General features: G+C 32.5%; 5 protein-coding genes and 1 pseudogene across 5 annotated transcripts; 4 read left to right on the top strand and 2 right to left on the bottom strand.

The window, feature by feature from the left end:
• Positions 1-1,324: 1,324 nt before the first annotated feature.
• On the top strand, positions 1,325-6,010 carry LOC125817907 (protein PYRICULARIA ORYZAE RESISTANCE 21-like; annotated as a pseudogene).
• LOC125817899 (protein PYRICULARIA ORYZAE RESISTANCE 21-like) lies at positions 4,791-6,004 on the top strand. The gene is made up of 3 exons (XM_049497407.1): positions 4,791-4,874; positions 5,147-5,228; positions 5,340-6,004. The coding sequence occupies exons 1-3, from the start codon at positions 4,860-4,862 to the stop codon at positions 5,936-5,938; spliced, it is 696 nt and encodes a 231-aa protein (XP_049353364.1). The 5' UTR covers positions 4,791-4,859; the 3' UTR covers positions 5,939-6,004.
• Positions 6,011-7,119: 1,109 nt separating the features above from the next.
• Positions 7,120-9,468, top strand: LOC125817889 (pentatricopeptide repeat-containing protein At4g16390, chloroplastic). Its single transcript, XM_049497396.1, has one exon. It carries the CDS (start codon positions 7,164-7,166, stop codon positions 9,231-9,233), a length of 2,070 nt encoding a protein of 689 aa, XP_049353353.1. The 5' UTR covers positions 7,120-7,163; the 3' UTR covers positions 9,234-9,468.
• A 2,962-nt stretch (positions 9,469-12,430) lies between these two features.
• Positions 12,431-16,734, bottom strand: LOC125817892 (microtubule-associated protein 70-5-like). Its single transcript, XM_049497399.1, has 11 exons — positions 16,629-16,734; positions 15,586-15,671; positions 15,368-15,433; positions 14,971-15,141; positions 14,562-14,732; positions 14,205-14,360; positions 13,970-14,116; positions 13,804-13,875; positions 13,051-13,590; positions 12,822-12,967; positions 12,431-12,736 (listed from the first exon to the last, which is right to left on the bottom strand). Exons 1-11 carry the CDS (start codon positions 16,726-16,728, stop codon positions 12,712-12,714), a joined length of 1,680 nt encoding a protein of 559 aa, XP_049353356.1. The 5' UTR covers positions 16,729-16,734; the 3' UTR covers positions 12,431-12,711.
• A 5,002-nt stretch (positions 16,735-21,736) lies between these two features.
• Positions 21,737-23,086, top strand: LOC125817903 (TPD1 protein homolog 1-like). Its single transcript, XM_049497410.1, has 3 exons — positions 21,737-21,794; positions 22,409-22,507; positions 22,611-23,086. Exons 1-3 carry the CDS (start codon positions 21,737-21,739, stop codon positions 23,084-23,086), a joined length of 633 nt encoding a protein of 210 aa, XP_049353367.1.
• Positions 23,087-23,685: 599 nt separating this feature from the next.
• On the bottom strand, positions 23,686-24,287 carry LOC125817904 (uncharacterized). Its single transcript, XM_049497411.1, has one exon. It carries the CDS (start codon positions 24,229-24,231, stop codon positions 23,695-23,697), a length of 537 nt encoding a protein of 178 aa, XP_049353368.1. The 5' UTR covers positions 24,232-24,287; the 3' UTR covers positions 23,686-23,694.
• Between the last annotated feature and the right edge of the window lie 1,071 nt (positions 24,288-25,358).

Below are 25,358 nucleotides of genomic sequence, written 5' to 3'. Positions count from 1 at the left end.
TAGTAGTCAATAAATTGAGTTGAAAATCAGGAGTTGTAATGGAGACAATAAAAAAAAAACAATGTGATTTCTTCTCATATATATGTCGAAGACTTACTTGGTGCATGTGTTGATAAGAGATAACATATACCTTTAAAATTGATTGTGATACATGCACATTAACCGACACACCACAATTAATCATTTTCCACTTACAACTTTTCTAATTAGTCCATTATTATATGTGTCAACTATGTTCAATCATCTTCATTTAGTCTCTTTTGTAGAAGACAAAAAAGTGGAAAAGATTTATGATTACAAATTAGGTAAAATTTAATGTCAAATTAAAGATTGAATGCCTACATATAGCTAGCACCATGTGGGGGTGGTACACCAACCCAACCAATTTAGATAAATATTTAAATAAATTTCCTAATACATATAAATAATTATTTGGATCAAAACTGTTTAATTCTACAGAACTCGAAAGTACCTCCCTTATTAATGATAAAATGTAAAGATTATTTTCCTCCCTTGCTAGTATTATAATTTAACATGTTATAACAAATTAATCATCAATCACTCTATCAAGTTGTTATGTTTATCATCATAAAATTTACTTCTAATTGATTATGTAAACCTAGATAAAACAGTTAAAAATAATGTCTTAGGTATTAATATTGATTGTTTCTTCCATCTTTAATCAGATGTCTTGAGTTTAATTCTTGTAAAAATGAAAAAAATCTTGTTGGAAGGGTCATCCCACAAATAAAATTTAATCAACTTTAATATAAATATCGAACATCGAATGAGAAATCAAAAGAGAATATATTTGCTTGGTATGAAAGGGAAGGTGAAATGTGACCATCAAAGGCAGTACATGCAAATTTAGATGATACCATGAATTTTAACTTTCATTTAATTTTAAAGATGTTTTCCTACTTTATTCCTTTTTTTTTTTTTTTTCTTCATAACACTTTTTGATGTTTCATTCATACTAGTATATATTTTCATTAAAGCTACACTCTTTTCACTCCACACAAAATTCATTTTCTTCAAGTATCAACCATGGGGGTGGAAAGGTATGAATTCACTAATTTTCTATATTCGAAAAAGATTCTGATCGATCTATCTATAGCTATATGACGTTTGATCAAGAATTTAATACATATGATTGATTATATAATCACGCTTATATATATTCTGAATTTTTGTTCTCCTATTGTATCTTTTCACTTTCACAAATACAAAATAATTTAGTTCATTCTTGCATAATATTGTTCACAAATCTTTCTATAAGAGCTTTGATTAATTGTGTGCTTACAATTACTTTAATTTATTGTTTAATTATCAGACCACTATCATGGTACTCAAGGTTGATCTTCAATGTTCAAGCTACTACAAAAAGGTCAAAAATATTCTCTGTAAATTCCCTCGTAAGTTCCTTTTTTCTTGAATTCTTCAATATTATTATAATATGAATAAGAATTAATTTGATTTTTTTCCTTTTTTTTTTGTGGTTTCAATTTTTTTTTGGGAATAGAAATTAGAGACCAAGTATATGATGAGAAGGGCAATACAGTCACAATCACTGTGGTTTGTTGTAATCCTGAAAAACTTCGTGACAAATTGTGTAGTAAAGGATATGGTGTAATCAAGAGCATTGAAATCAAAGACCCTCCAAAGTCCAAACCTCCCGAAAAGCCCAAAGAGCCCGAACCTAAGACACCTGAAAAGCCAAAAGAAGTTGAGAAGCCTAAGCCCAAAGTGCCCGAAAAGCCCAAAGAAGTTCCTAAACCTAAACCAGTTGCTCCACCACCAGCACCAGAGCCCGTAATGCCTATGCCAATTCAAGAATACCCACAACCGCCACACAGATATTGTTGTGGACAATGCTACGAAGGTCAAACGGGGGGCCCATGTTATCAAGGGTATGGAAGACCGATCCCTCCGCCCCCGAGACATTGTTGTGGAGAATGATACGAAGGCCAAACCGGGGGCCCATGTTATCAAGGGTATGGAAGACCAGTCCCTCCGCCCCCGAGACATTGTTGTGGACAATGCTACGAAGGCCAAACTGGGGTCCATGTTATCAAGGGTATGGAAGACCGGTCCCTCCGCCCCATGTTACGATAACTATGGGCCTGGGCCTAGGCCTGTGCCTTATGGCTATGGTACGGGCTGTAATGTGAGCAGTACTTTAATGATGAAAATGCTAATGGTTGCTCAATTATGTAAGGTGGCCCAATTGCTATGGTTCAATGTCTGGGCTCATCAATGTGGGCCCTTCTATTAATGTGGTTGTCGTTTTTTCTTTACAAATTGTTATAAATGATAAACAATGTATAGTCAATTTTCTTTTGTTAAATAGAATAAAAGTTGTTAACTAGATTGTTGGCAAAGCCTTGATTGATTAATAAATGTCATTTTTCAACATTACTAGTGGTCTAATTTCTCAAAAAATTTAACAAGTTCAATTGAATATCCTTCTAATTCCAATTTGTGTATCACTCAACTAAGATACTTAAGTTTCCACATATAATAAGTTATAAGATTATTATTTTGGTTGGAGAAAAAAAAGTATTGTATGACTAATTACGCCCAATTGTTCTAGAATTAGAGTTATAAGTCTTCAATATTTGGGATTTTTTTTTTTTTGAAAAACAACTCGTGGTTTGATGTTTCATTCTTTTGGCTCTCCAACACAATCGGTTAGGAAGTTAATTATTGTTGAAACTATGACAATAAGAAATACATTACAAACTACGGTTGAGAAAATGGTCAAATGCCCCCCTAACCTATATTCGAATTACCAACTACACACTTCAAGTTTACGGGGTCCTATCACCCCCCTGAATTGTTTAAAATTGGAATTATTACCTCCCTAAACGCTTACCTGGCAAAGTGAGTGTATCTCACTCTCTTAAAGAGAGTGAAGAAGACCAAAAACCAATATTAAATTTTTATTTTTATTTTCTTAAATATATGTATCCTTTTGCTTCTTCTTTTTCTTGATTTTTTTCTTCTTCATAGCAATTGGACTCAATGGCAGCACCAAATTTCTTCACTATCTTGAAACCATTGCTATCACTACATTAATGATACACCACAAATCATTTATAGCAATTTCACCCATTACTCTCCACAATCAAGAATTATATATCAAAAATCTTTAATTTATGTATCAATTTTTTTTAAAATCAAAGCAAATTTAAGCTTGGATAAGCTTAATACAGGGATACCCAAATGATTTTCTTCAATAAACTTTGAATACTAAGATAATTTTTTATCCAATATTTAATTCCTAACAGATCCACTACTAATTTTAATAACCGGACAACTTCCAGCGAATCTAAAAAGTTCATGTTCTTCATCTTCTTCGTTCCATTGTTCTGAAATTTGATGCGAAACCACTCTAAATCTTCTCCAAATTGCCCTAAATTTTAGATATAAGCTTCCCTCGAAGTTTCGATTCTTTTGATATATTACCCACTCAAAAAGGTGCTCGTGAAGTAGACAAAGCACATGACTTTGTTACCCTAAACCGATTATTCATCATTTTCATCAACAACCATATCATCACTTTCATATTCACTGAATATTCCATCACTACTTTGGTATTCACGTAAAAAATCATGTACTACAATGCAAACAACTACTATAGAGGGTGTTTTTGTAAAAGATAAAAGTTTGGTGTAAAATTTCAATTTTCAAAAGATCCCAATAATGAGATTTGACCCAAATACTAGAAAAACTAGTATTTGGAAATTTGGGATATTTGTCAAAAATATTGCCAAATAATAGCAAATTGTATGGACAAACACTATTTGACAAATTTTTTCCCAAATATTATTTGGGAAATTTATGGCCAAACGCGCCCATAGAGTTAGGCACCATGTGGGAGCAGTGCACCAACCCAATCTACAGGGGCGCTACAGCTTTGCAAAAAAAGTAATTGCCTTAGGCCCCAAAATTTGAGGGGCCTCATTTAAAAAAAATAAATAGGTTATAAGTATTTTTTTTTTAAAAATATCGAGTATTATTTGTAGAAAATAAAAACTTTTTATAAAAGAGCAAAGAAGTAATAGAAGTTTGACAAATTATGAATATTATATCTCAAGAAAGATTAAATAATTGACTATAATAAACTTCATAAAAAATATATATTCAAATTTAAGGCCTCCATTCGGATTTGGCTTTAGACCACCGATTTATTAGAGTCGCCCTTGCCAATCAATTTAGATAAATGTTTAAATAAATTTCCTAAAACATATAAATGATTTGGATCAAAATTATTTAATTCTATTGAACTCAAAAGGTATCTCCCTGCTTATTAATGATAAAATGTGAAGATTCTTTTTTTCCCTTCCTAATATTCTAATTTAATATGTAGTAATTGATTAATTTCCATTCATTTTATCATGTTGTTATGCTTATCGTCATAAAATTTACCTGTAATTGATTATGTAGATCTAGAAAAAACAGTTGAAAATAATATGTGTTTTGGTATTAATATTGATTGTTTCCTCTATCTTTAATTAGAGGTCTTGAGTTTAAATTCTTGTAAAAATAAAAAAATCTTGTTGGAAGGGTTGTTCCCACAAATAAAATTTAATCGACTTCGATGTAAATATCGAACATCGAATGAGAAATCAAAAGAGAATATAATTGCTTGGTATGAAAGGGAAGGTGAAATGTGACCATCAAAGGCAGTCAGTACATGCAAATAATTGAGAGAATATATATAGTCAGCAATTCTAGTGGCTGCCAATTTAGATGTTATCATGAATTTTTGACGTTTCATGCATACTAGTATATATTTTCATGAAAGCTACACTCTTTTCACTCCACACAAAATCCATTTTCTTCAAGTATCAACCATGGGGGGTGAAAAGGTATGAATTCACTAATTTTCTGTATTCGAAAAAGATTATGATCTATCTATCTATAGCTATATGACGTTTGATCAAGAATTTAATACATATGATTGATTATATAATCGCACTTAAATAGATTCTGAATTTTTGTTCTCCTATTGTATCTTTTCACTTCCACAAATACAAAATAATTTAGTTCATTCTTGCATAATATTGTTCACAAATCTTTCTATAAGAGCTTTGATTAATTGTGTGCTTACAATTACTTCAATTTATTGTTTAATTATCAGACCGCTATCATGGTACTCAAGGTTGATCTTCAATGTTCAAACTGCTACAAAAAGGTCAAAAAAATTCTCTGTAAATTCCCTCGTAAGTTTCTTTTTTCTTGAATTATTCAATATAATTATAACATGAATAAGAATTAATTTGATTTTTTTCCTTTTTTTTTTTTTTGTGGTTTCAATTTTTTTTTGGGAATAGAAATTAGAGACCAAGTATATGATGAGAAGGGCAATACAGTCACAATCACTGCGGTTTGTTGTAATCCTGAAAAACTTCGTGACAAATTGTGTAGTAAAGGATGTGGAGTAATAAAAAGCATTGAAATCAAAGACCCCGAAAAGTCTATAGGGCCCATAAAATCTAATGGTGTCATCATTAAAGAGCCTACAAAGCCCATAAAACCTAATGTTGTCATCATTGAAAAGCCTGAGGTTGTTATCATTGAAAAACCTAAAGAGCTCAAAAAGCCTGAAGAAGTTCCTGAACCTAAACTAGTTGCTCTCGTAATGCCAATGCTAATTCAAGAATACCCACAACCGCCACACATATATTGTTGTGGACAATGCCACGAAGGCCAAACCAGGGGCCCATGTTATCAATGGTATGGAAGATTGGTCCCTCCGCCCCCAGGATATTGTTGTGGACAATGCCACGAAGGCCAAACTGGGGGCCCATGTTATCAAGGGTGTGGAAGACAGCCTAGGCCTGGGCCTTATGGCTATGGTAGGGGCTGTTATGTGAGCAGATGTGATCAGTACTTGAATGATGAAAATGCTAATGGTTGCTCAATTACGTAAGGTGGCCCAATTGTTATGGTTCAATGTCTGGGCTCATCAATGTGGGCTTCTATTAATGTGGTTGTCTTTTTTTCTTTACAAATTGTTATAAATAATAAACAATGTATAGTTAATTTTCTTTTGTAAAATAGCATAAAAGTTGTTAACTAGATTGTTGGCAAAGCCTTGATTGATTAATAAATGTCATTTTTCAACATTACTAGTGGTCTAATTTCTCAAAAAATTTAACAAGTTCAATTGAAAATCCTTCTAATTCCAATTTGGGTACCACTCAATGAAGATACTTAAGTTTCCACATAAAATAAGTTATAAGATTGTTATTTTGGTTGGAGAAAAAAAAGTATTGTACGACTAATTAAGCCTAATTGTTCTAGAATTAGAGTTATAAGTATTCAATATTTGGGATTTTTTTTTGAAAAACAACTCGTGGTTTGATGTTTCATTCTTTTGGCTCTCCAATGCAATCGGTTAGGAAGTTAATTATTGTTGAAACTATGACAATAAGAAACACATTACAAACTATGGTTTGTAAAGGATAATATGGGAAATTTCCTATCTTATCATATGCTAAAGATATGAGGGGATTTTCTTCGTGGCTCGAGAGATGGAATACATAGGACCCCTCAAGTTTGAAATAATTCGTTGAGAAGTTCACATGAAAAGGAACGAGAAATTTTCAACATAAAAAGTCCTATCTAAACCGAACATGCAATTAGTTTTCCATCAGACAACTTCACATTTGAGATCGCTAAATGCTCGAGAGTTTCTCTATTTAGTCATTTTCCTTCTTTTTGTTACTGAATATCTCGTTCATACACAACTTTTCTTTATTTCTCGGGCCTCAAGTGAGTCACAAACAGAACTCGAAAAGGTCAAATCTTTGATTCCGACCGAGAAGCACAAGCCATTCAACAAAGAGATTCTCAAATTGTAGAAGCTTGATTCGATCAAGCCTCTAGAATTGTGATAACTTCTGAATAGGTATCCAACGTCTGAACCGAATTCACAATGATATTAAAGGAACTAAATTTGTCTAGAAAAAAATAATAGGGAATCCACATTTACTTGAAATAGTTTTCAAATGACTATTTCAAAAGTGTAGGGGGTAAATTGTTCATAATCCTAAACTTTTAAGGGGCAATATGTCAATCCTTTTTGATCAATTTCACCTCTTCCACCATAGTTGATAAGGCGGGCGGCAACGCTAAAGCTTTGCTCCAAGAAAATGGCGTCTACTCCAAGCTCTACACTTTCTCCTCTCTATGAATCCAATATCTTCTGCAACTTCAATTCTCCCCAAAAATTCACTTTTCCCCTCAAATTTTACTCCAAATCTTGTATCCGAACGACCCAAGTGTCACTTCAAGAACAATCCCAGGTATCAAATCCCAATAATTCTCAATACTCAGATAGAAAAGCTGTTTCTTCATCAAAAAGCAAGCTTTGGGTCAACCCCAAAAGCCCCCGAGCTTCTGAGCTGAAGCGGAAGTCTTACGATTTCAGGTATGCTTCTCTAATGAAAGTGGCTGAGTCTTTGGATTCTTGTAAACCTGTAGAAGAAGATGTTTTTAATGTTTTAGCTGATTTGGGTGACAAAATAGTAGAGCAAGATGCTGTTGTGACTTTGAATAACATGACTAATGCTGAAACTGCGTTGCTGGCGATGAAGTATTTTCAACAAAGGTTGAAATTGAGCAAAGAGGTAATTGTGTATAATGTGACGCTGAAAGTTTTGAGGAAAAATAAGGATTTGGATAGAGCAGAGAAGGTGTTTGATGAAATGCTTGAGAGAGGGGTAAAGCCTGATAATGTTACTTTCTCGACTATTATTAGTTGTGCTAGGCAGTGTAATTTGCCTGAAAAAGCTATTGAATGGTTTGAAAAGTTGCCATCTTTTGGGTGTGAACCCGATGATGTTACGTATTCTGTGATGATTGATGCTTATGGTAAGGCTGGTAATGTAGATATGGCATTGAGTTTGTATGATCGTGCGAGAACAGAGAAATGGCGTATAGATGCTGTGACATTTGCGACGTTGATTAGGATTTATGGGGCTGCGGGGAATTTTGATGGGTGCTTGAATGTGTACGAGGAAATGAAAGCGCTCGGTGTAAAGCCTAACATGACTGTGTATAACAGTTTGTTGGATGCTATGGGAAGAGCTAGGAGGCCATGGCAGGCAAAGAACATCTATGGGGAAATGCTAAGCAATGGATTTCAACCAAGTTGGGGTACCTATGCTTCACTCATTCGGGCTTATGGTAGGGCTCGTTATAGTGAAGATGCTCTTAAAATCTATAAAGAAATGAAGGAGAAGGGATTGGAGTTGAGTGTGGTACTATATAATACACTTTTGGCAATGTGTGCTGATGTCGGACTTACGGATGAGGCTGTTAACATTTTTGAGGAGATGAAAAGCTCGGCCTCAGAGACTTGCCAACCTGACAGCTGGACATACTCTTCTCTAATCACCATATTCTCTTGTAGTGGGAAGGTCTCGGAGGCGGAATTCACATTGAATGAGATGATGGAAGCAGGGTTTGAACCGAATATCTTTGTCTTGACCTCGCTTATTCAGTGTTATGGAAAAGCAGGTCGGACAGATGATGTAGTAAGAACTTTCGATAGGCTGTCAGATTTGGGATTATCTGCAGATGAGCGGTTTACCGGTTGTCTTCTTAATGTTTTGACACAAACAGCAAAGGAAGACCTTCACAAGCTAACTATCTGCCTTGAGAGGGCAAATCCGAAGCTTGGTTACGTGGTGAAATTCCTGGTGGATGATGAAGTTGAAGAAGAAGAAGGGGCTTTTAAGAAACATGCTGCTGAACTTTTGGATTGTGCAACTATGGATGTCCGGAAAGCTTACTGTAACTGTTTGATTGACATATGTGTCAATCTTAACCAGTTGGAGAGAGCTTGTGAGTTGTTAGATGTTGGACTAACTCTCAACATCTATACGGATATTATGTCTCGAACTGCTACTCAGTGGTCTTTACATTTGAAGAGCCTCTCACTTGGGGCAGCTTTAACAGCATTGCACATCTGGGTTAATGACTTGAACAAAGCACTTGAAAGTGGGGAAGAGTTCCCATCATTGCTTGGAATCAACACAGGACATGGAAAACATAAATATTCCGAGAAAGGTCTGGCAGGTGTATTTGAGTCGCACCTTAAGGAATTAAACGCTCCATTCCATGAGGCACCTGATAAGGCTGGGTGGTTTTTGACTACAAAGGTTGCAGCTACATCATGGTTGGAGTCTAGACGTGCTCAAGAGGTGGTTGCTGCTTAGCAATGGTCAGGGTTCTTTGCTCTCTGGCCTTGATAATTCTTGTGCTACAGAGATTTTGTTTCTCTTACATCTGAAAGGTACCTTTAGTAGATTATTCATTGTTTAGGATACCTCTTGTTTCTAGATGGGGAGTTTTGAATTTTGAGTTTTGTAGCTATCCAAGTGTATCTCTTGCAATCAGCAATAGAAAAAGAATTTGAGGAAAAATGAATGAGATATCATATTAATATTTTAATTCTACCGGAAAATCTTACCATATCTTGCATAGAACACTAAAATAAACTGATGGAAAACATGGAAAATGTTGTTATGACGTATAAATTTCCGGAAAATCTTACCATATCTTGCATAGAACACTAAAATAAACTGATGGAAAACATGGAAAATGTTGTTATGACGTATAAATTTTCTTTGCTTTCCCAAAGGTAACCTTTATTGCATATCAGTCTACTGAGAAAAGCCATAAAGGTAATACCCTATTTGGCGTCCTAGTTTTCATATAATAAGCATTGGTTTTACCCATGCACATACTTCTTGAAATTAATACCAACAGTTGAATTGCTCAAGAAAATTAGTATCAGAGATAAATAGGAGCATACTCACCGTACATTGTACACTGGAGGCATTGCTGATTAAATACTTGAAAATAAAATGGATAGTGTAACCAAATGACTAAATTTGAGATCAACATCAAGTTGTTCAGTTTTGCTGATAGCTTTGCTTTATTGGGGGAAGAAAAATGTGATCTGCCTTTGATCCATCCATGTTTTGAGCAGCATTGACTACTCTGGTTACACCAAATCAAGACGAGCAGCACCAGATCTCTTGATTCAACCTCTTCGAGCTCTTCCTTACCAGCTGGAGTACGCCTACCTCATCCTCTTCCTCTTTCCGCCTCCTACGAGGCTATCACTTACTCTTTCTCCATAACACGACCTACCATCTCCACTGAGAGCTAGTTGTCCTAACCAAGACAACAAGCATATGTCAGGAAATTCAGAGCTAGTTGTCCTAATTAAATGTGGACTGCTAATCTGAATTTGTGGAATATTGTGAAGGACTGAATGTCACTACATGTAATTGGATGTTCAACTTTATTTAGTAATGGTATTTTGCTTTCCCTGTTACTAGCTAGTTAGCCACAAAATTCAGGTATCCTTGATGTATGTTGTCACAATGTAATGGAAGTTGATGAAAAATTTAGCTCTGTTATTTTAACAAAGCAAGGAATCAGGTCATTCATATATACTTAGACTTGAGCTCATTAACTAGGTCCAATTTTTCTCCATTTGTTACGCCTCCCCATTTTCAGCATTAATATGCTCAGCTAGCCTGATATTCTCTGCTTCTTTTCCGTCTGTCTATTTATCACCTTCTGATGCACACAACTCTAAGAGCTATGGCCTATGAAAGCATCATCACGTTAATTAAACCGTGTTGAGATTGTTTAGTTACAAGTTAGTACAGTCAAGAGCTCAGCTGTGAATATTCAACTAAAGAAATTCCCCCATATTTAGCTGAAATCTTGTGCCAAATGATCCAAGTATCTGATATTTCGTCTTGCCTTCTTACTGTATATCATTATTCTGTATGTAAAGGTCAAGTCAATAGATAAATTGATGTGATTTTCGTGAACTTGTTATAGAGTGAATGGAATTGTTCAGCTAAATGACGTCTTGAGAAATGTCATGTTCGTGTTCTTGAGGTGTTGGATCGTTCTGTACACTCGAAAGTCACTTCATTGAACTTGAACTCTTACCATATATCATTCAAGTGATAAATGGAAGAATCCAATTTCCTTCGATCTTATTTGCCTTACATCGGGGCGTAAGAGCAAGGAAGTCTCAATGTCCAATCCCCCAGATGAGCCTTCTGTCTGATTCTATCAAAATAATAAGTACAGTACTAACTTTGAATGCAAGTATTGAAAATGTTGACATTATTTTCTCTTTCATCATCTTAGCCAGAGTCGGAGCCAAGATTTGAACTTTCTGGTTTTAAATTTAATTTGTGTAGTTGGACTCTTAATTAGGTACCGACTTAAGGGGTGCAATGTATAGTGAATGATGCACCCCTCTTGACTTTCTGAAAGAATTAACAATATTCAACTCTGACGGTGCCTTAAAATAGTGTTAGATGATTAGATAATTGTAGAGTTTTGACTTCCATGTAATACTTTAATATTTCTTGTTCCTGAAACTAATAATGCAGGGTGCTGCAAACTGTAAAATGCCTTTTTTAGACCAAAAATGAAGGTTGCCTGCACGTTTCTTTGTCTGGTACATGTTATAGCAGCTGTATATATATATATAGAACAGCTATTCATTAGTCGTAATGTACATGCAAATAATAAGTCATGGGGAACTGCATTAACATAAGGAAAGAAAGAGTTTGTAGTTTCGAGGAAGAAGACAAATTGCTGGAGAAAACGTCCATTTTCTCCCAGCAAGTGCAGAAGCTGACTTCTGCGGAGATTTATGAACTCCGTGATAGTTGTAAGAGCGAGAGAGTCAAGATTGTATTGACGAAAGAACAGTTGGAGATCTTTTTGAACAATGTTAAAGATCTCCAATCTGGAAAAATCGTTCGATCCTTCAAAGGAAAGAGAAGAAGAAGAGTAGTAGGTAAGAAATGGAGGCCATGTTTAGATACAATTCCAGAGTTGTAGAGTTATTAGAGAAAGATCATAAGAATATTTTGTGTAGGTGCAAAACCAACGCCATTTTTCCCCATTCTGACACTGTACATGAAAAAAGCGAACATATTGGAGGGAGGTGACATCAAGAAATGTCAGTATGAGCTTGCTCACATTGTCCATATCAAGCCAGATAAAGAAGGGTTGCGGTTGATTGGCAGCTAGCTTAAAACTAGCCAATTAACGATGAATCATCACATTATATTAATGCCTGTAGAAAATATTGAGAGCTTTTAGTAGTTTTCTCGTTTATTTATTTGGTGAGGTTTCATATAGTCAATCTCAACTTGTTTGAGAATGAGACATTGTTATTGTTATAAGGGAGATATCAAGAAGGGTGGCCATTTTTACCTGCCATCCCAGAGTTTAATTATCAGGGCAATAACTTATAAGATACAAAGCTTCACATTCTCCTATTGTTTTCTAACTCAATTATAAGCCCAAAATGAAATGTATGTTTCTTGATTATAGCATTGTACATGAACAAAAGAAATAATACACATTTCTGAAACTTGAATACATGTATGCCACTCTCATTTTCGAATAGTTACTGCTTATCAAAGAAGGATATAGGCAAAACGAATCAACGAGAGATAATAAGAATATGAATCACTCTCCAAAATATGATTGAATTAGTTCCTCACTTCACAAATTAATCACAACTTTATTCTGTAGCTACTCAACTCAATTGCATTTTGTATATACAAGAATTTTGTAAGAATATATCACACTGATGAACAAAGGGATCTGATTGATCTTTTTTTACCAACGTATGTATCTTCTTCAATATGTTTTGATCCTGATGGAGCTGCAGAACAAATGAAGTTAGATATTTGGATGAGTTATTTTATCTCTACATAGAAAGTGTAAAAAAGAAGAGAGGAAATGCAGACCTTGTTAATGATTTTTTGCTTCTTGCATTTTCATCTGTCTTCATCGATGATACTGAATCTTTCTCTCTTATAGCTGATTCTCTCTTCATTTTCCTAGATTCAACTTCTATGGTTTTGTTTAATGTCTCAATCTTCTTCATTAGCATCTGGAATATATACAAAAAATTTTTTGAAAGGAATTGTGATATTTCTGTTATGTATTTGATGGTGAAAGGGCATGATAGTTTACCTTGATTTCTTCATCTTTAGCATTCAAAACAGACTCTTTTGTCTCACAGAATTTCCTCAAACAAAGTACCTCTTTCTGAAGCATATCGTACAAAAGTCCTGATACCATATCGTTATCATTGCTCTCGTTACTTCCAGTGTTCTTATTATCTTCATGGTCACCAACCCTGTTCTTGATTTTCTGTGTATCTGTCATTTCCTTGCTATATATGTGCCCGTTAGAATTTTCTTTGATTTCTGCATTTTCCTTTTCAGCAACCTTATTTCGAGAAGCCCACAGGCTCTTCTTCACCAAGCTATCTCCCGAGCCTTCCTTGTTGAATTGCTTCGAAGCATCATCCCTTCTGTTCTCTGAACTTTTGTTGATGGCAGATGCCCTTGGTTGAGACGTTGATCTCTTTTTCAATCCAGCATTGCTCGACAATATACTAAACAAATGATTAGTCTTTTGAGGTTTTGGCGATCCATTAGGAATGACAGAGACACTTGTTACTTGCTTTAGCCCTTCTTCCAAAGTCCTGAGCCTCAATTTTAGCTTGTCCTACAGGCATATGTTTAACAGATGAGATACCAAAATATCAGAATATACAGTCAGACCTCTCTATAACAACCATATTTTCTGTGGAACCGATCTTTCATGTTATGCTATAAATGTTCTCTGTAACAACATTTCACAATAGCAGCCGGAAAGTATCATTGACAAACGATGCTGTTATAGAGAGGTTTGACTGTATATGTAAAAACAAGATCTCACCTTGATTTGTGCTTCAGCCTTAGCAGTTCTCTCCGATATCACGAGCTTGTTTCTTAGTCGTTGCATCTCCGCCTACAATCCAAATACACAAAGTTACTCAAAGAAATTGACTAGTTAAGTATGATAACTCATTTGATCAGACTTATAAGCATATTGTTCTAGTGACCTGCAAAAGTTTTCTCTCTTCTAGCCATTGTTTAACAGGCATGACTTTGTCATTCTCATCTTTCCACTCGTTTGCCACGACTGTTGCTACTCGATTTGCTGAAATCTTGAGTCTTGCTAGTTCCCTTTCCAATGTCCTCTTCTCCTCCTACATGTTCATGAAAAGCTCCAATCAGTTTATCAAAGAGTAATTAAGTTCTGTTACTTTAATGGATTGTTTTCGCGGTTTATCTTACTTGTAGTTCAGAAATTTGTCTTTGACAGTCGCGAATCTTGTTAGCAGCTGCTCCTCCAGCAAGAATTGCCTCTTCAAGCTCTTTAATAGTTTGGGTAAGCCTTTCAACTTCTAAAATCTTTTGACGGTTCGTCTTATCAAGTATTTTGTGTTCCTCCTGCATGCAGATGAGGAGCAATTCATGTTTATACTATCTATTAACTTGTTATTTATGTTGTTCAAACTCTCCAAAAAGGTTGCTGCATCCGTGACGGATCCTCCAAAAATGTACTATTGTTGGAGGATCCAGCACAAATCATCAACATTTTTAAGAGTCCGAGCAACACAACTTGTTATAGTCTGGTTTTGTAACTCATACCTGACAGATTTCAATTTGTCTTCTCAGCTCAAAGTTGTGATTCTGAACTTCTTCAACTATTAGTGCTCTTTCTAAAGCACTTTTTAGTATCCTTTCTGCTTCTAACAATGCTGCTTCTTTTGACTTGTTTTGTCTTTCCAAAGCCCTTGTATCTTCCTGTAATGCTGCAATCTGAAAAAGATTAAAAAAAAAAATACAAGTTAATTGGTGTACATAACAAAAATGAAATTTCAACATACTCTCAAACCTCTCTATAACAACTTCATGTGTTCGGATATTTTTTGATTGATATAGGCATATAACGAATTGATGTTATAGGGAACGTATGATATAACATAACATGAAAAATCAGTTCGTTATAGTGAAATGTTGTGTTATAGAGAGTTTTGACTGTTCGTATATACATTACCTCATTCTTATACATCTTAATCTCTGCTTCAAGAGGAGCAATAATGGACTCGATAGGAGGCGAATCGTGGTCCTTCTGGTCTGCATACACTCTTCTAAGAGTTGATTCAGCAGCATATTGTGCAGCCAGAGCTTCTTTCTTCTCATTACTGAGATTCTTGATATCAAGATTCTGCAATATTTGTTCAGGACCAAAAACAATTTAGCACTTCTTTTAGTATATACCTATGTTTCTCGGACTCTCCAAAATTATTGTCGTACTCGTGTCAGATCCTTAAAAGATACACTACACTTGAAGGATCCAACACATACTCGTCTACATTTTTAAAGAGTCCGAGCAACATAGATAAAATACTGCTTTCTGAGCTAGACTAAGGAAAATAAATAAAATGACTAACCTTTTGTTCAAGAAGATTTTCACTTATTTTCATTTTTTCTTCCAGTCTTTGAACATTACTTCCAAGCTGTAAAAAAAAATTGGAATTGGATTATCAAGTAATTTTTGGTAATTTCAAGGATATTAAATAATTATGCAGTTTCATATAGCTTTGTAATTTTATTGTTATATCAAATAAAGTTTAATAATCATACGTGAAGTTAATCGTTAATTACCTACCTCTTCAAGTGCCTTATCTTTGAGAGTGTCTGTTGCTTTCAAAGCCTTTATTTCACTTTGAGCTGCTCCAAGTTCTCTATCTTTCTCTGAAAAATATATTCAAAATCAAGAATTAAAAGTAATTAACAACTAATTGTAATTATACAAATTTCTGTACATGTAATATATGCATCACAAATGTTACAAAAAGAATAATTGTTAAAAATCAATTACATGAAAATGAAAGATTACCTAAGTCACAGGAAACTAGAGTTGAATAAACCTCTTCTTGCAACTAAATTATATATATACCGACGGTGTAAATTACGTTATTCTTTATATGTTATAATTGGTAATTTATTTTATTTACAAAATCATAGTCCCACTTTTATGAAGAGTAATCTATATATACATACATATCTTTTGATTGACCTGATAATATAAAATTTTCTTTGTTAATTTCCCGATGCAATATAAATTAACCAACTTTTTAAAAAAAAAAACATATATTCTTTGTCGCCTACATCTTTCGTTACGTTATCTGACCGCACCGAATACCGATTCCCTAAACATATGCATATTTTCATAATCGTACGTATTTTAACGTTATATTATGAAAAATGTGTTTAAAAACTAAATTATAAAATGAAAACAGTAGATGTAAATATAGAGAATAAAAATGCAATATTTTCATATCGCTCCCTAGGCCTCGTCTCATAAAAGAGAAGATCAAGATTAATTAAAAAGAAAAATAAGTAAGCCTTAACAGAAAACAAGTTGAGAAAACAAGTTGAAGTCAGTTATATAATCGTATTCATTCAAAAGAATAAGAAAAAAGAAAAAAGAGAAGATCAAGACACGCTTGTTCGACAAATGCAAGATTGAAGGTTGTAAAAACACAATGGAAATCACGAGTGATCATGTTCAAATGATATTAGCTAAGTCTGAATAAACAAGGTTATTTAGTATCTTTACTTGTGGAGATTAAAACAAACCGTCAAAAAAATAGTCGAGGGATGCACAATAATAAGTTTTTGGTAAGAAAAAGGAAGAAATGAAATTACCTTTGAGTTGGTTGTGCAAACTATTAAGTTCAAAGATAACAGCATCAGTATGATGGCCAACAAAATAATGTTCATCTCCAAATTCATTAAACCCTACCATACTTCTTGTTATTTTTCTGTCTTCTATAAGTGAAAAATATTATTGGCTTAAGGAAAGAAAGTAATTATATATATGGAGATACTTTATATTATATAAAGTGTTAGAAGAATGAAAGTTATTTAAAAGAGTTTCATTACTTATAAGCAAAATTGGCCGCAAAAAGTGGATTATATTATACAAAGAGAACAACTCTTTCTATGAAGCAAACAAACTCTCTAGAAAATAACAACAAATTATAGCCGGCTCAGCCGGTTTTTTTAGAAAACTAATATATCGCGGAGCTAGAATGCGAGTTACGAGTTGAAGGTTTAACCAAATTCAATAATTTCAACATTGTGTTTCTGTTAAAAAAATTATCAAGCTTGTACAAACTATTAATTTAGAACTTAGTCGCTTAATATGGCTAAATTCACGAATCTATATACTTCAAATCCGACTCTAACATGTGCCGAATTTATTTTTAATTTTATATTTTTGAAACATTCCAATAATTTCTTCTCTCTTTTAACAAACAACTCCATTACTAAAAATAAAGCTAGTAGACCGATTCTTAAAGTTTGTATTTTTATATAATATGATATATTGTTATGAAATGTTCATGAAGATTGTCTTTTATATTGAACCAAAAATAAATAAATGGAGAGAGCGCTAGCTAGGTGGCATTTTTATAATTAGAAAATATAGTCAAATCAAAGTAAAAAATAAGAAAGACAATTGCTATTAGCTAGAGAAGAAAAAGTTAAGTTTTCCTACCCTTGTAAGTTGTATGGAGAATCTGCCTTGTGAAGTTTTCCTTAAGCAGTAGAGAAGTGGTAGGTGACCAAGTCTCATATCTATAGCTAGCCCCATAATTTTAAAAATAAATAAATGATAATAATGAGTTTCGGATTTTGAGCTATGAAAATGAAAAATCTCGTGAGCACGACTTCCTCTTTGATGCCGCACAAATTTGAATTAGTCAGAGCAGTAAATTGCAAATATCAAATAATTAATAATAAGAGTTGGGTAGAGCGTTCACTATTTAGTGTGGGGTGGGTGGGGTGGGGTGAGTAGAAGAGAAAGAAGTATAACTTGGATTAGCTATGATGACTTCCTTGATAAAACCTCTTACTTAACACTAAGCAATTGCTTGAGCGTTAAACACTCCTTAAAACATTGGTTTTTGGTGAACTTAATAACAAGTACTCATTGGTAAAACACCAATAAAATGAGGCATTGATGACATGAAATTGGGGGGAAAATGGTTCAAACATGAGAAGTGGCTTAAAAGTATAATAAAAAATTATTCCAAGTTTGAGGAATTAATCAAAATTCTTTATGGAAAGATTAATTAACCCCTAGCTCATCTTTGCTTTTAATTTAAGTATATGTAGATATGAATGATCTAATCGAAAAATAACAATAATAACATATTCAGTGTAGTCTTACAAGTAAGATTTGAAGAGAATAGGATGTACGAATATCTTATCCTTATCTTTGTAAGATAGAGAGACTTTCTCTAATAGACTCGCAACTCCAAAACAATGAAATCAAAACATAATTAAAAAGAAAATAATTTTGTGCTTAGTTGGATGACACTTGCCATATAATGGCGTTTTTCTAATTATACATGATTTATTTTGGTAAGACGACAAAGGGAAGACTCCTTTTGCCTACTTCACTTAGAATAAAAATAATGAATTACAAGACAAATATAGATATGTGGTATCTAAATAGTCAAAATATTTGTTGATTGAAATGTTTAAAATTAAAATAGCAATAAGATTCAATATATTCAAAGGGGGATTAATTGATTAAGGAATTGATATGATTAACTTTATAAGTTAGTACACCCATTTGGCTTAATGGAAGCAAGATTAATGTTTATGAAAGTGACATCAAATGTGGTCACAAATTAATCCGTGAAGGTTATTATTTTTAATTTATAAAATGTTTGGATAATTTTGTTGAGTAGGTGAATTGTGATAAGATAGTGATTGTTATCTTTACTTGCTAATAATCTAATTTAATTTGTTTCATTTTCCCCTCCATTTCTATCAAATACCATTGATATATTTTTGGTTATAATAATTTTAGTGTTTGTTTGGTTATCACTTATCAGGATAAGAATATTGATCCCCATATAATACTATTAAGAACTATATTATCCTATATATGGTTACAAATATTAGCTAACAAAGATAAAGTTTATACCGTCTTAGAATTATTTATCACATATATAATATATGGTAGTAATTTCATTATATTATAATATAGAGTTCCTAATTCGTATACATAGAAGATTATCTTATTCATTTGTTCAAAATTGTCTTGGAAATTAATGATTGTGTTGTTTGTTTAAATTCTATTATTATGACCTCTATCACTAATGAAATTATTTCTTTGTTACTAATTAATCTTGTAGAATATATGCAACAATGCCACATTTTCCTCCAATATAAGTACATCGTTTTCTTACTAAATCCCCATTAAATAGAGTTTAGACTAACACAACAATAAGGGCAGCATATACTTATTAATTTGTAGTAGGTGTTGATGTGTGTATGTCTTTTAATGTCTCAAGTCGTAATAGATTGAAATACTCATTGACCTTTTTACATAATCCAAACTGATAACTTGTTAACCGTTGATATATCACATATTTTTAGTTTGTATAATCCTTTTGAATTGTTGTTTATACTCTGTCTGAAACAAATGACTTTACTTTTACAATTTACCATTGCAGATTCATCCGAACCCTCTACTTTTGACACAAAATATAAATTTAATTAATCCAACAAACAATGTATCCTAGCTTATAGTAATGAAATAGTTAATCCAAAATATTTTTCATTTTTTTTTTTAATAAAAGAAAATGTTGGATCAATTTTGCCAATCATAGGACTAGCTCTGTTTCCAGCCCAACTATTCCCCTCTCCCAAAAAGCCCAAATAAAATCAGCCCATAGCTACCCTTGAGGCTTTTCCCCAAAATATTACACCATTTTATCGTCTAACGCTTGTAATAATTTACAAAAACATGAAGTAGATTGACAGTTATGGACTTTCGAGCAAAACTTGAAGATCAAAAAATTAAAATTATGTCCTTTAAATAAAACAACGTTAAAAGTTGATGACCATCGACTTTAAAGGGTATTATTGTAAATCACATAAATCCAAGACCCATATTTGACCTTGGAGATTTGTGTATATCAGACTTTACTCATGACCACAATTAATTAACTCCCAATTTCAGTTCAGGTTTGCCAAATGTTGTTCAATCTCTGACTTTTGGCCTCTCAACTTTTATCACAAAATAAATAAATTTATAAAAAAACAACAATTTCGTTCAATATACGGTGTATGAAATTAATATATAAAGTTATATATGACATAATAATTTCAATGTATGTAATATGAAACAAAAATAACTTATATCGCTAAACAACAACAATCTTTAGCTAATCCTTGAATATAGTATTACATTAAGAGATTATTAAATGTCTAATTCACATGGTATTTTATGACTAGGAATGTTTTCAGGCAGTAATTAAATTGAAGTATTAATTACAATAAATATAGTTGTAAATATCAGGCATTGGGTTCATTATTCGATGTGACTAAATTTTCTGGACTCCAACTGCTACTTTAATAGCAGTGTTAATTAATGAATTAATTTTCACAACGTTTCCAATAAACTAAGTATTGAAAATGATGTATTTGAATATAAGTATTCACATTGACAATATATAGTTTATTTTTATTTGCTCAGTATGCTAAAAATAATTGTTCAATTTGAAATACTAATTGATAATTTATCATTTTACGTCTATTTATTTCTCAATATTTAGATAATTTTTAATTAATAGAAATAAGCTAATAAAATTATCTTTTTATTTATTGTTTCTCATGAAGAAGCATTTCAAATCAACCATGAATAAAAAAATAAAAAAATAAAGGAGTATAAGTTAATTTATAAACTTAAGGCAAACCTATCTTTTAATTAAATCAATAAATTTCAAAAAAATATAATAGGAAAGGGAATAGAGGCATATGCATACCATACTTCATTAGTTATGGTATCAGATTATTAATTTCTTATCTTATCAAAGTGCAAATTGGCGTAGTAATAAATAAAAGGGAAATAGTAAGAGTCATATACATTATGGATGAAATGGAAAAGACGGTGACACTTGAATTACCTCTGCATTTATAGTTATGTTGTTTAAGATTCTTTAAAAATATTGATAGATTATATGTATTTGATTTTTCAAAAATATCAATAAATACGCATCAAATTAATAATGCACATATTTTTGGAGTTGAATTGGATTTAATTTCTTTTACTTTTAAATTTCATTTACAATTAAATATCATCATATAAATTGAGATAAAAAAATAATTAATTAAACGCAAGTCATTAGTTCCTAGACATATATATAGGGAGCAGGCAGTGAAATGAAAGGTGGTCACTATAGTCACAGCCTAGTTACTGGAAAATGTAGGTAACTATAATTATTAGTATTATTTATCTATTTTTACTTATTCAATATTATTCATTAACGCACATTTTTTATACAAAAAAAACTGAGGATAATTTTACTATATTAACTTTGAGTATAATAACTAAATTCAACATTTTAAAAAAAGGAGTAGTACTTAATATTAAAATAATAATAAAAAAATAGAATAATAAATTGTCTCTTAATTTTCCGAAATAAAAATTAAATATTTGATCCCTTTGAATGACAAGTACGTGTTAGAAGAAGCCCATAAATCCACTAGCTCTTATACCAATATATGTATCATTAATATACATCAACTTTTTTTCACTATAAATTCTCCTACCCCTCTATACATTTTGTATCATCAACCTAATTTTGGATTTTATAAGGAGTACTACTTTTATCTCTCTATTTTTTTACTTCAAAAATTTCCATATTAAGTTTTCATTCAATCTATGTGTCATATGGTTTATATTTTTGCAGTTTCATTACTTTGAAGAATACATTCAAGTGCTGAAATATTCAATGACAATGAAGAGCTTTTTCATATTCTATGTGGTTTTGTTGCTTGTCTCATTCTCTGGTATATTCATAATTTGTACTTATATTTCCTTCTTCTTTCGACAACAACATTAACATGTTCAATATAATTTTACAAGTAGAGTCTGGGGTGAATATGATGTAGACTCTACATTTGTTGTGGTAAATAGGTTGATTCTGGTAGATCATCGACTCAATAGAAGTATAATCAAATATCATTTGAATATTTCCTTCCCCCATCATTATTATTATTGGACTTAATTGCTTATACATGCAAATAGTTTTTAAGTTTTGAATAGTCTCAATTTCATAATTTTTAAATGAATGTTTGGTTTGGTTGCATGTGAATTGTGATCAGACCAACACGTATTATTTTCAGGGGAAATTAATTGAGTTCAAACTTATACTAGTTAATTATCATGTTTTGGTTATTCAATTTAATCTACTTGCATGCATATATATAGCCAACTATTTTCTAGTATGATCATCTGTCTTCTTTTTTTTTGGGTTTAATCCTTTCCAATTTTATAATATACCATAGGTACTATGTACAATACCTTTCATGTAATGTATGCATAGTGAGTCATGAGAACTTAGTATATCAGACTGTCTCTTTTTAGTTTTTAAATAAGTGATGTTTATCTTTTGATTGTGCAGTTGTACACATTAATAATGCTTTGGAACTAGCTCATGAAAAGAATGGTGCTGGCCTAAACTACACTGTCAATCCTGCTAGGAAGTTACTACAACTACCTGGTAATTCTTTTTTCAATATACAAAAAGGTGTTCGACTAATCACCCTTCACGTGTACTTTCTTTGTCAAAAATTGAATGAATAGATTTTCTTTTGTTTATGTAGATATTGGTGAAGGTGATGGTATTGGCTATATTGGCGATGGTAATGACAACGATGGCAATGTTGGTGGCGATGATGGTACTGGTGGCTTCGTTGGTAATGTTGGTGATGGTAATGGTGGCGATGGTAATAGTACTGGTGGTGATGGATCAGAAAACAGAATAGGGGAAGGTAGTTGTTCAAATAAATTCATTCAAGTGAACCAAGGTCCATCAGCATCACTTCCAAGTGGTATACCAACGTATACTGTTATCGTCTTAAACGCGTGTTTCTCAGGAAGTTGTAGTATTTCTAACATTCACTTGAGTTGTGGTTGGTTCAGTTCAGCAAGGCTTATTAATCCAAAGATTTTCAGAAGACTAAACTATAATGACTGCCTTGTCAATGATGGACAGCCTCTCACTGCTGGACAATCTCTTACTTTCTCATATGCTAATACTTTTCCATATAAACTTGCTGTTTCTTCTATTGTCTGCTAAGTCAGATAGTTTGTAAAAATCTATCTTCTTTTGGGAAGTTTTAGTAGTCTTAACTTGTCTATGGTGTTGCTAATATCTTAATGGCACAATGCAAATAATATCTCTTTCTATTTTGTTATTACTGTTCTGTTTCAGCAAGAATGCCTTTTGTAGTGTGTCATCTATCCTATTCGTAATGACTGTAAAGTTGTCTCTGCCTGACCTATATGATAAGAATTCAAGCTGTTGAAACAACTATCACAAATGTATATCTTGATTATGTGTAAACAGCACATCAATCTAAAACAATTGTGGTTGACTATATGAATCCTTACGGCTCGTGTCTTTCATTTATGGACACCACTAACATAATTATAGAAGCTGTAAACTGTAAATAGGGAAACATATCAAACTGAAATTAAACTAACAGAACACTAAAATCAAGAAAGTACAGACAGAGCAAAATAAGTTGAAGGCAAATTATATTACTAATTGAATTCAAGCATAAACATACATGGAAAATTCCTCTTGACCAACCTTCGTGCAACTTAACTAATTCCATACGATAGATGCCATCTCCCACCATACCAGGTAACTGTGTCCACTTTATGTATTAACAAAACTGAAATCTAATAGTTATAATCATAACTAAAATCAGTAACACCAACCATAGCAGACACCACTTGAGAAACAATATAAAAACTGCCTCCCATTATAGTCAAAATCAAAATTGCAGAAATGGGGTTCTTCAAAAGTTCATAAATAGGCTGAAAAACAGCCCAAAGAACTCCAGTACTAACTGTCAATGCATAAAGACCATATCTTCTCATATTTTCCCAAAATTCCTCCATTAATGGACCTTCAGGACCCAAAGCTAATGCCTGATTTTTATCATCAAAACCCATTAAAAACAACACTACACCAACAGAAACAGCTCCCAATACCAAAAGATTTGATCTTTCCTTAGAAATTTCACTTCTTGATAATTTCTTGGATTTGGGCAAAATTTCCAGAGCTAATGGTTTCACTATGCTTCTTTTTTCTGAAGCTGCCTGGTAAATTTCTCTTTTCCCATATGGGAATCTTGGATTTTTAATGGGTGATTTGTGCTTGAGTTGAATGAGTAATGGAAGATTACAGTGTTGAAAATGGAGTTGAAGTTTCATTTTTTTTTTTTTGAGAGAGAGATAGAGCAATGAAAGGTTGTGATTTTAGTTTGTTTCAATTTATACGTTATCTTCTTCCCTTTATTATCTTATGAAAAATGGGCTTTTTCTCAACCAAACAGATTTGATTTCAAGGCCCAATTATACATCTTTGTAGGACTGTCAATCCAAGCACATATTGTCAAAACTCAAAAGGGAGAAAAATGAGATCTTTGCACGACTAGCCGGACAAATTTATTGTTTATTTTTACTATCCAGTATATATAGATTATACATTATCGTACAAATACTATACATGTATTATATATTTGATGGCTGTTTTTAGTTTAATTAGTTGGGTGGACAACTGTTTAGGTTAGTTCTTCAAAAATGATGCACACTTCTCTACAAGCCTGATCGAGGTTTTTTTGTTTAACCATTTGATATTCAATAAATTATGCCTCTCTCCCAAGTAAATTAAAGTCTAGCATTTATGTTCTTATTAACCATATTACTCAATTTAAACTAAATTGTTTTCTTAGTTTCATACTCTCTCTGTCCCTAGTTACTTGTCTACTTTTAAATTGACACACATATTAAGAAAACAATTCATGACATAGTGAGTTTACCATTTTAGTCTTATTAATTATGAAGTGGATGAAAAGTTCTACATTTTTCAAAGTAATCAGTTTTTTGATTGATGGTATAATAGGTAAAAAAATATTTGTCCTTTCTTGATTTGTCAAAATGAGCAAGTAATTAGGGACAACTATAAAATGAAAAGTAGACAAGTAATTAGGGACATAGGGAGTATTATTTGACTCATATTGTATTGCCACAATTCTTTAACAAATTTTTTATTAGAAATATATTTTACTAAACTAACTTTATTAATGATACTTTTAGGGCTGCGTATCGTTCGGTTCAGTTTTGAAGTTTATCGATTTGGCTTATTGATTATCGGTTGTAGAGATGCTAAACCGTTATAGAACCATTAAGATATAGACTTATCGGTTATTGGTTTATTGGTTATTGATCGTTATCAGTTCGGTTATTGATTTAACTGTTGAGATTTGACACAAAGAAAATCATTGAAAATCACTTAGAAACAAGGTGACAAACCAAATGAACCATGCACATGAGTTCAT

This window comes from Solanum verrucosum, unplaced genomic scaffold (assembly GCF_900185275.1).
Source record: "Solanum verrucosum unplaced genomic scaffold, falcon-dt-bn FXZP01000254.1, whole genome shotgun sequence".
NCBI classification, from domain to species: Eukaryota; Viridiplantae; Streptophyta; class Magnoliopsida; order Solanales; family Solanaceae; genus Solanum; species Solanum verrucosum.
Note: the sequence above shows the minus strand (reverse complement) of the source record. Positions and strands in the feature narration are given on the sequence as shown.

Coding starts and splice junctions, on each gene's coding strand:
- LOC125817899 (XM_049497407.1), top strand. Junction 5,229..5,339: donor AATTCTCTGTAAATTCCCTC/GTAAGTTTCTTT, acceptor TTTTGGGAATAG/AAATTAGAGACCAAGTATAT.
- LOC125817889 (XM_049497396.1), top strand. CDS start 7,164: ATGGCGTCTACTCCAAGCTCTACACTTTCTCCTCTCTATGAATCCAAT.
- LOC125817892 (XM_049497399.1), bottom strand. CDS start 16,728: ATGGTAGGGTTTAATGAATTTGGAGATGAACATTATTTTGTTGGCCAT. Junction 14,733..14,970: donor TTAAGATGTATAAGAATGAG/GTAATGTATATA, acceptor AATCTTTTTCAG/ATTGCAGCATTACAGGAAGA. Junction 13,591..13,803: donor AGGCTGAAGCACAAATCAAG/GTGAGATCTTGT, acceptor ATATGCCTGTAG/GACAAGCTAAAATTGAGGCT.
- LOC125817903 (XM_049497410.1), top strand. CDS start 21,737: ATGACAATGAAGAGCTTTTTCATATTCTATGTGGTTTTGTTGCTTGTC. Junction 21,795..22,408: donor GTTGCTTGTCTCATTCTCTG/GTATATTCATAA, acceptor TTGATTGTGCAG/TTGTACACATTAATAATGCT. Junction 22,508..22,610: donor GAAGTTACTACAACTACCTG/GTAATTCTTTTT, acceptor TTGTTTATGTAG/ATATTGGTGAAGGTGATGGT.
- LOC125817904 (XM_049497411.1), bottom strand. CDS start 24,231: ATGAAACTTCAACTCCATTTTCAACACTGTAATCTTCCATTACTCATT.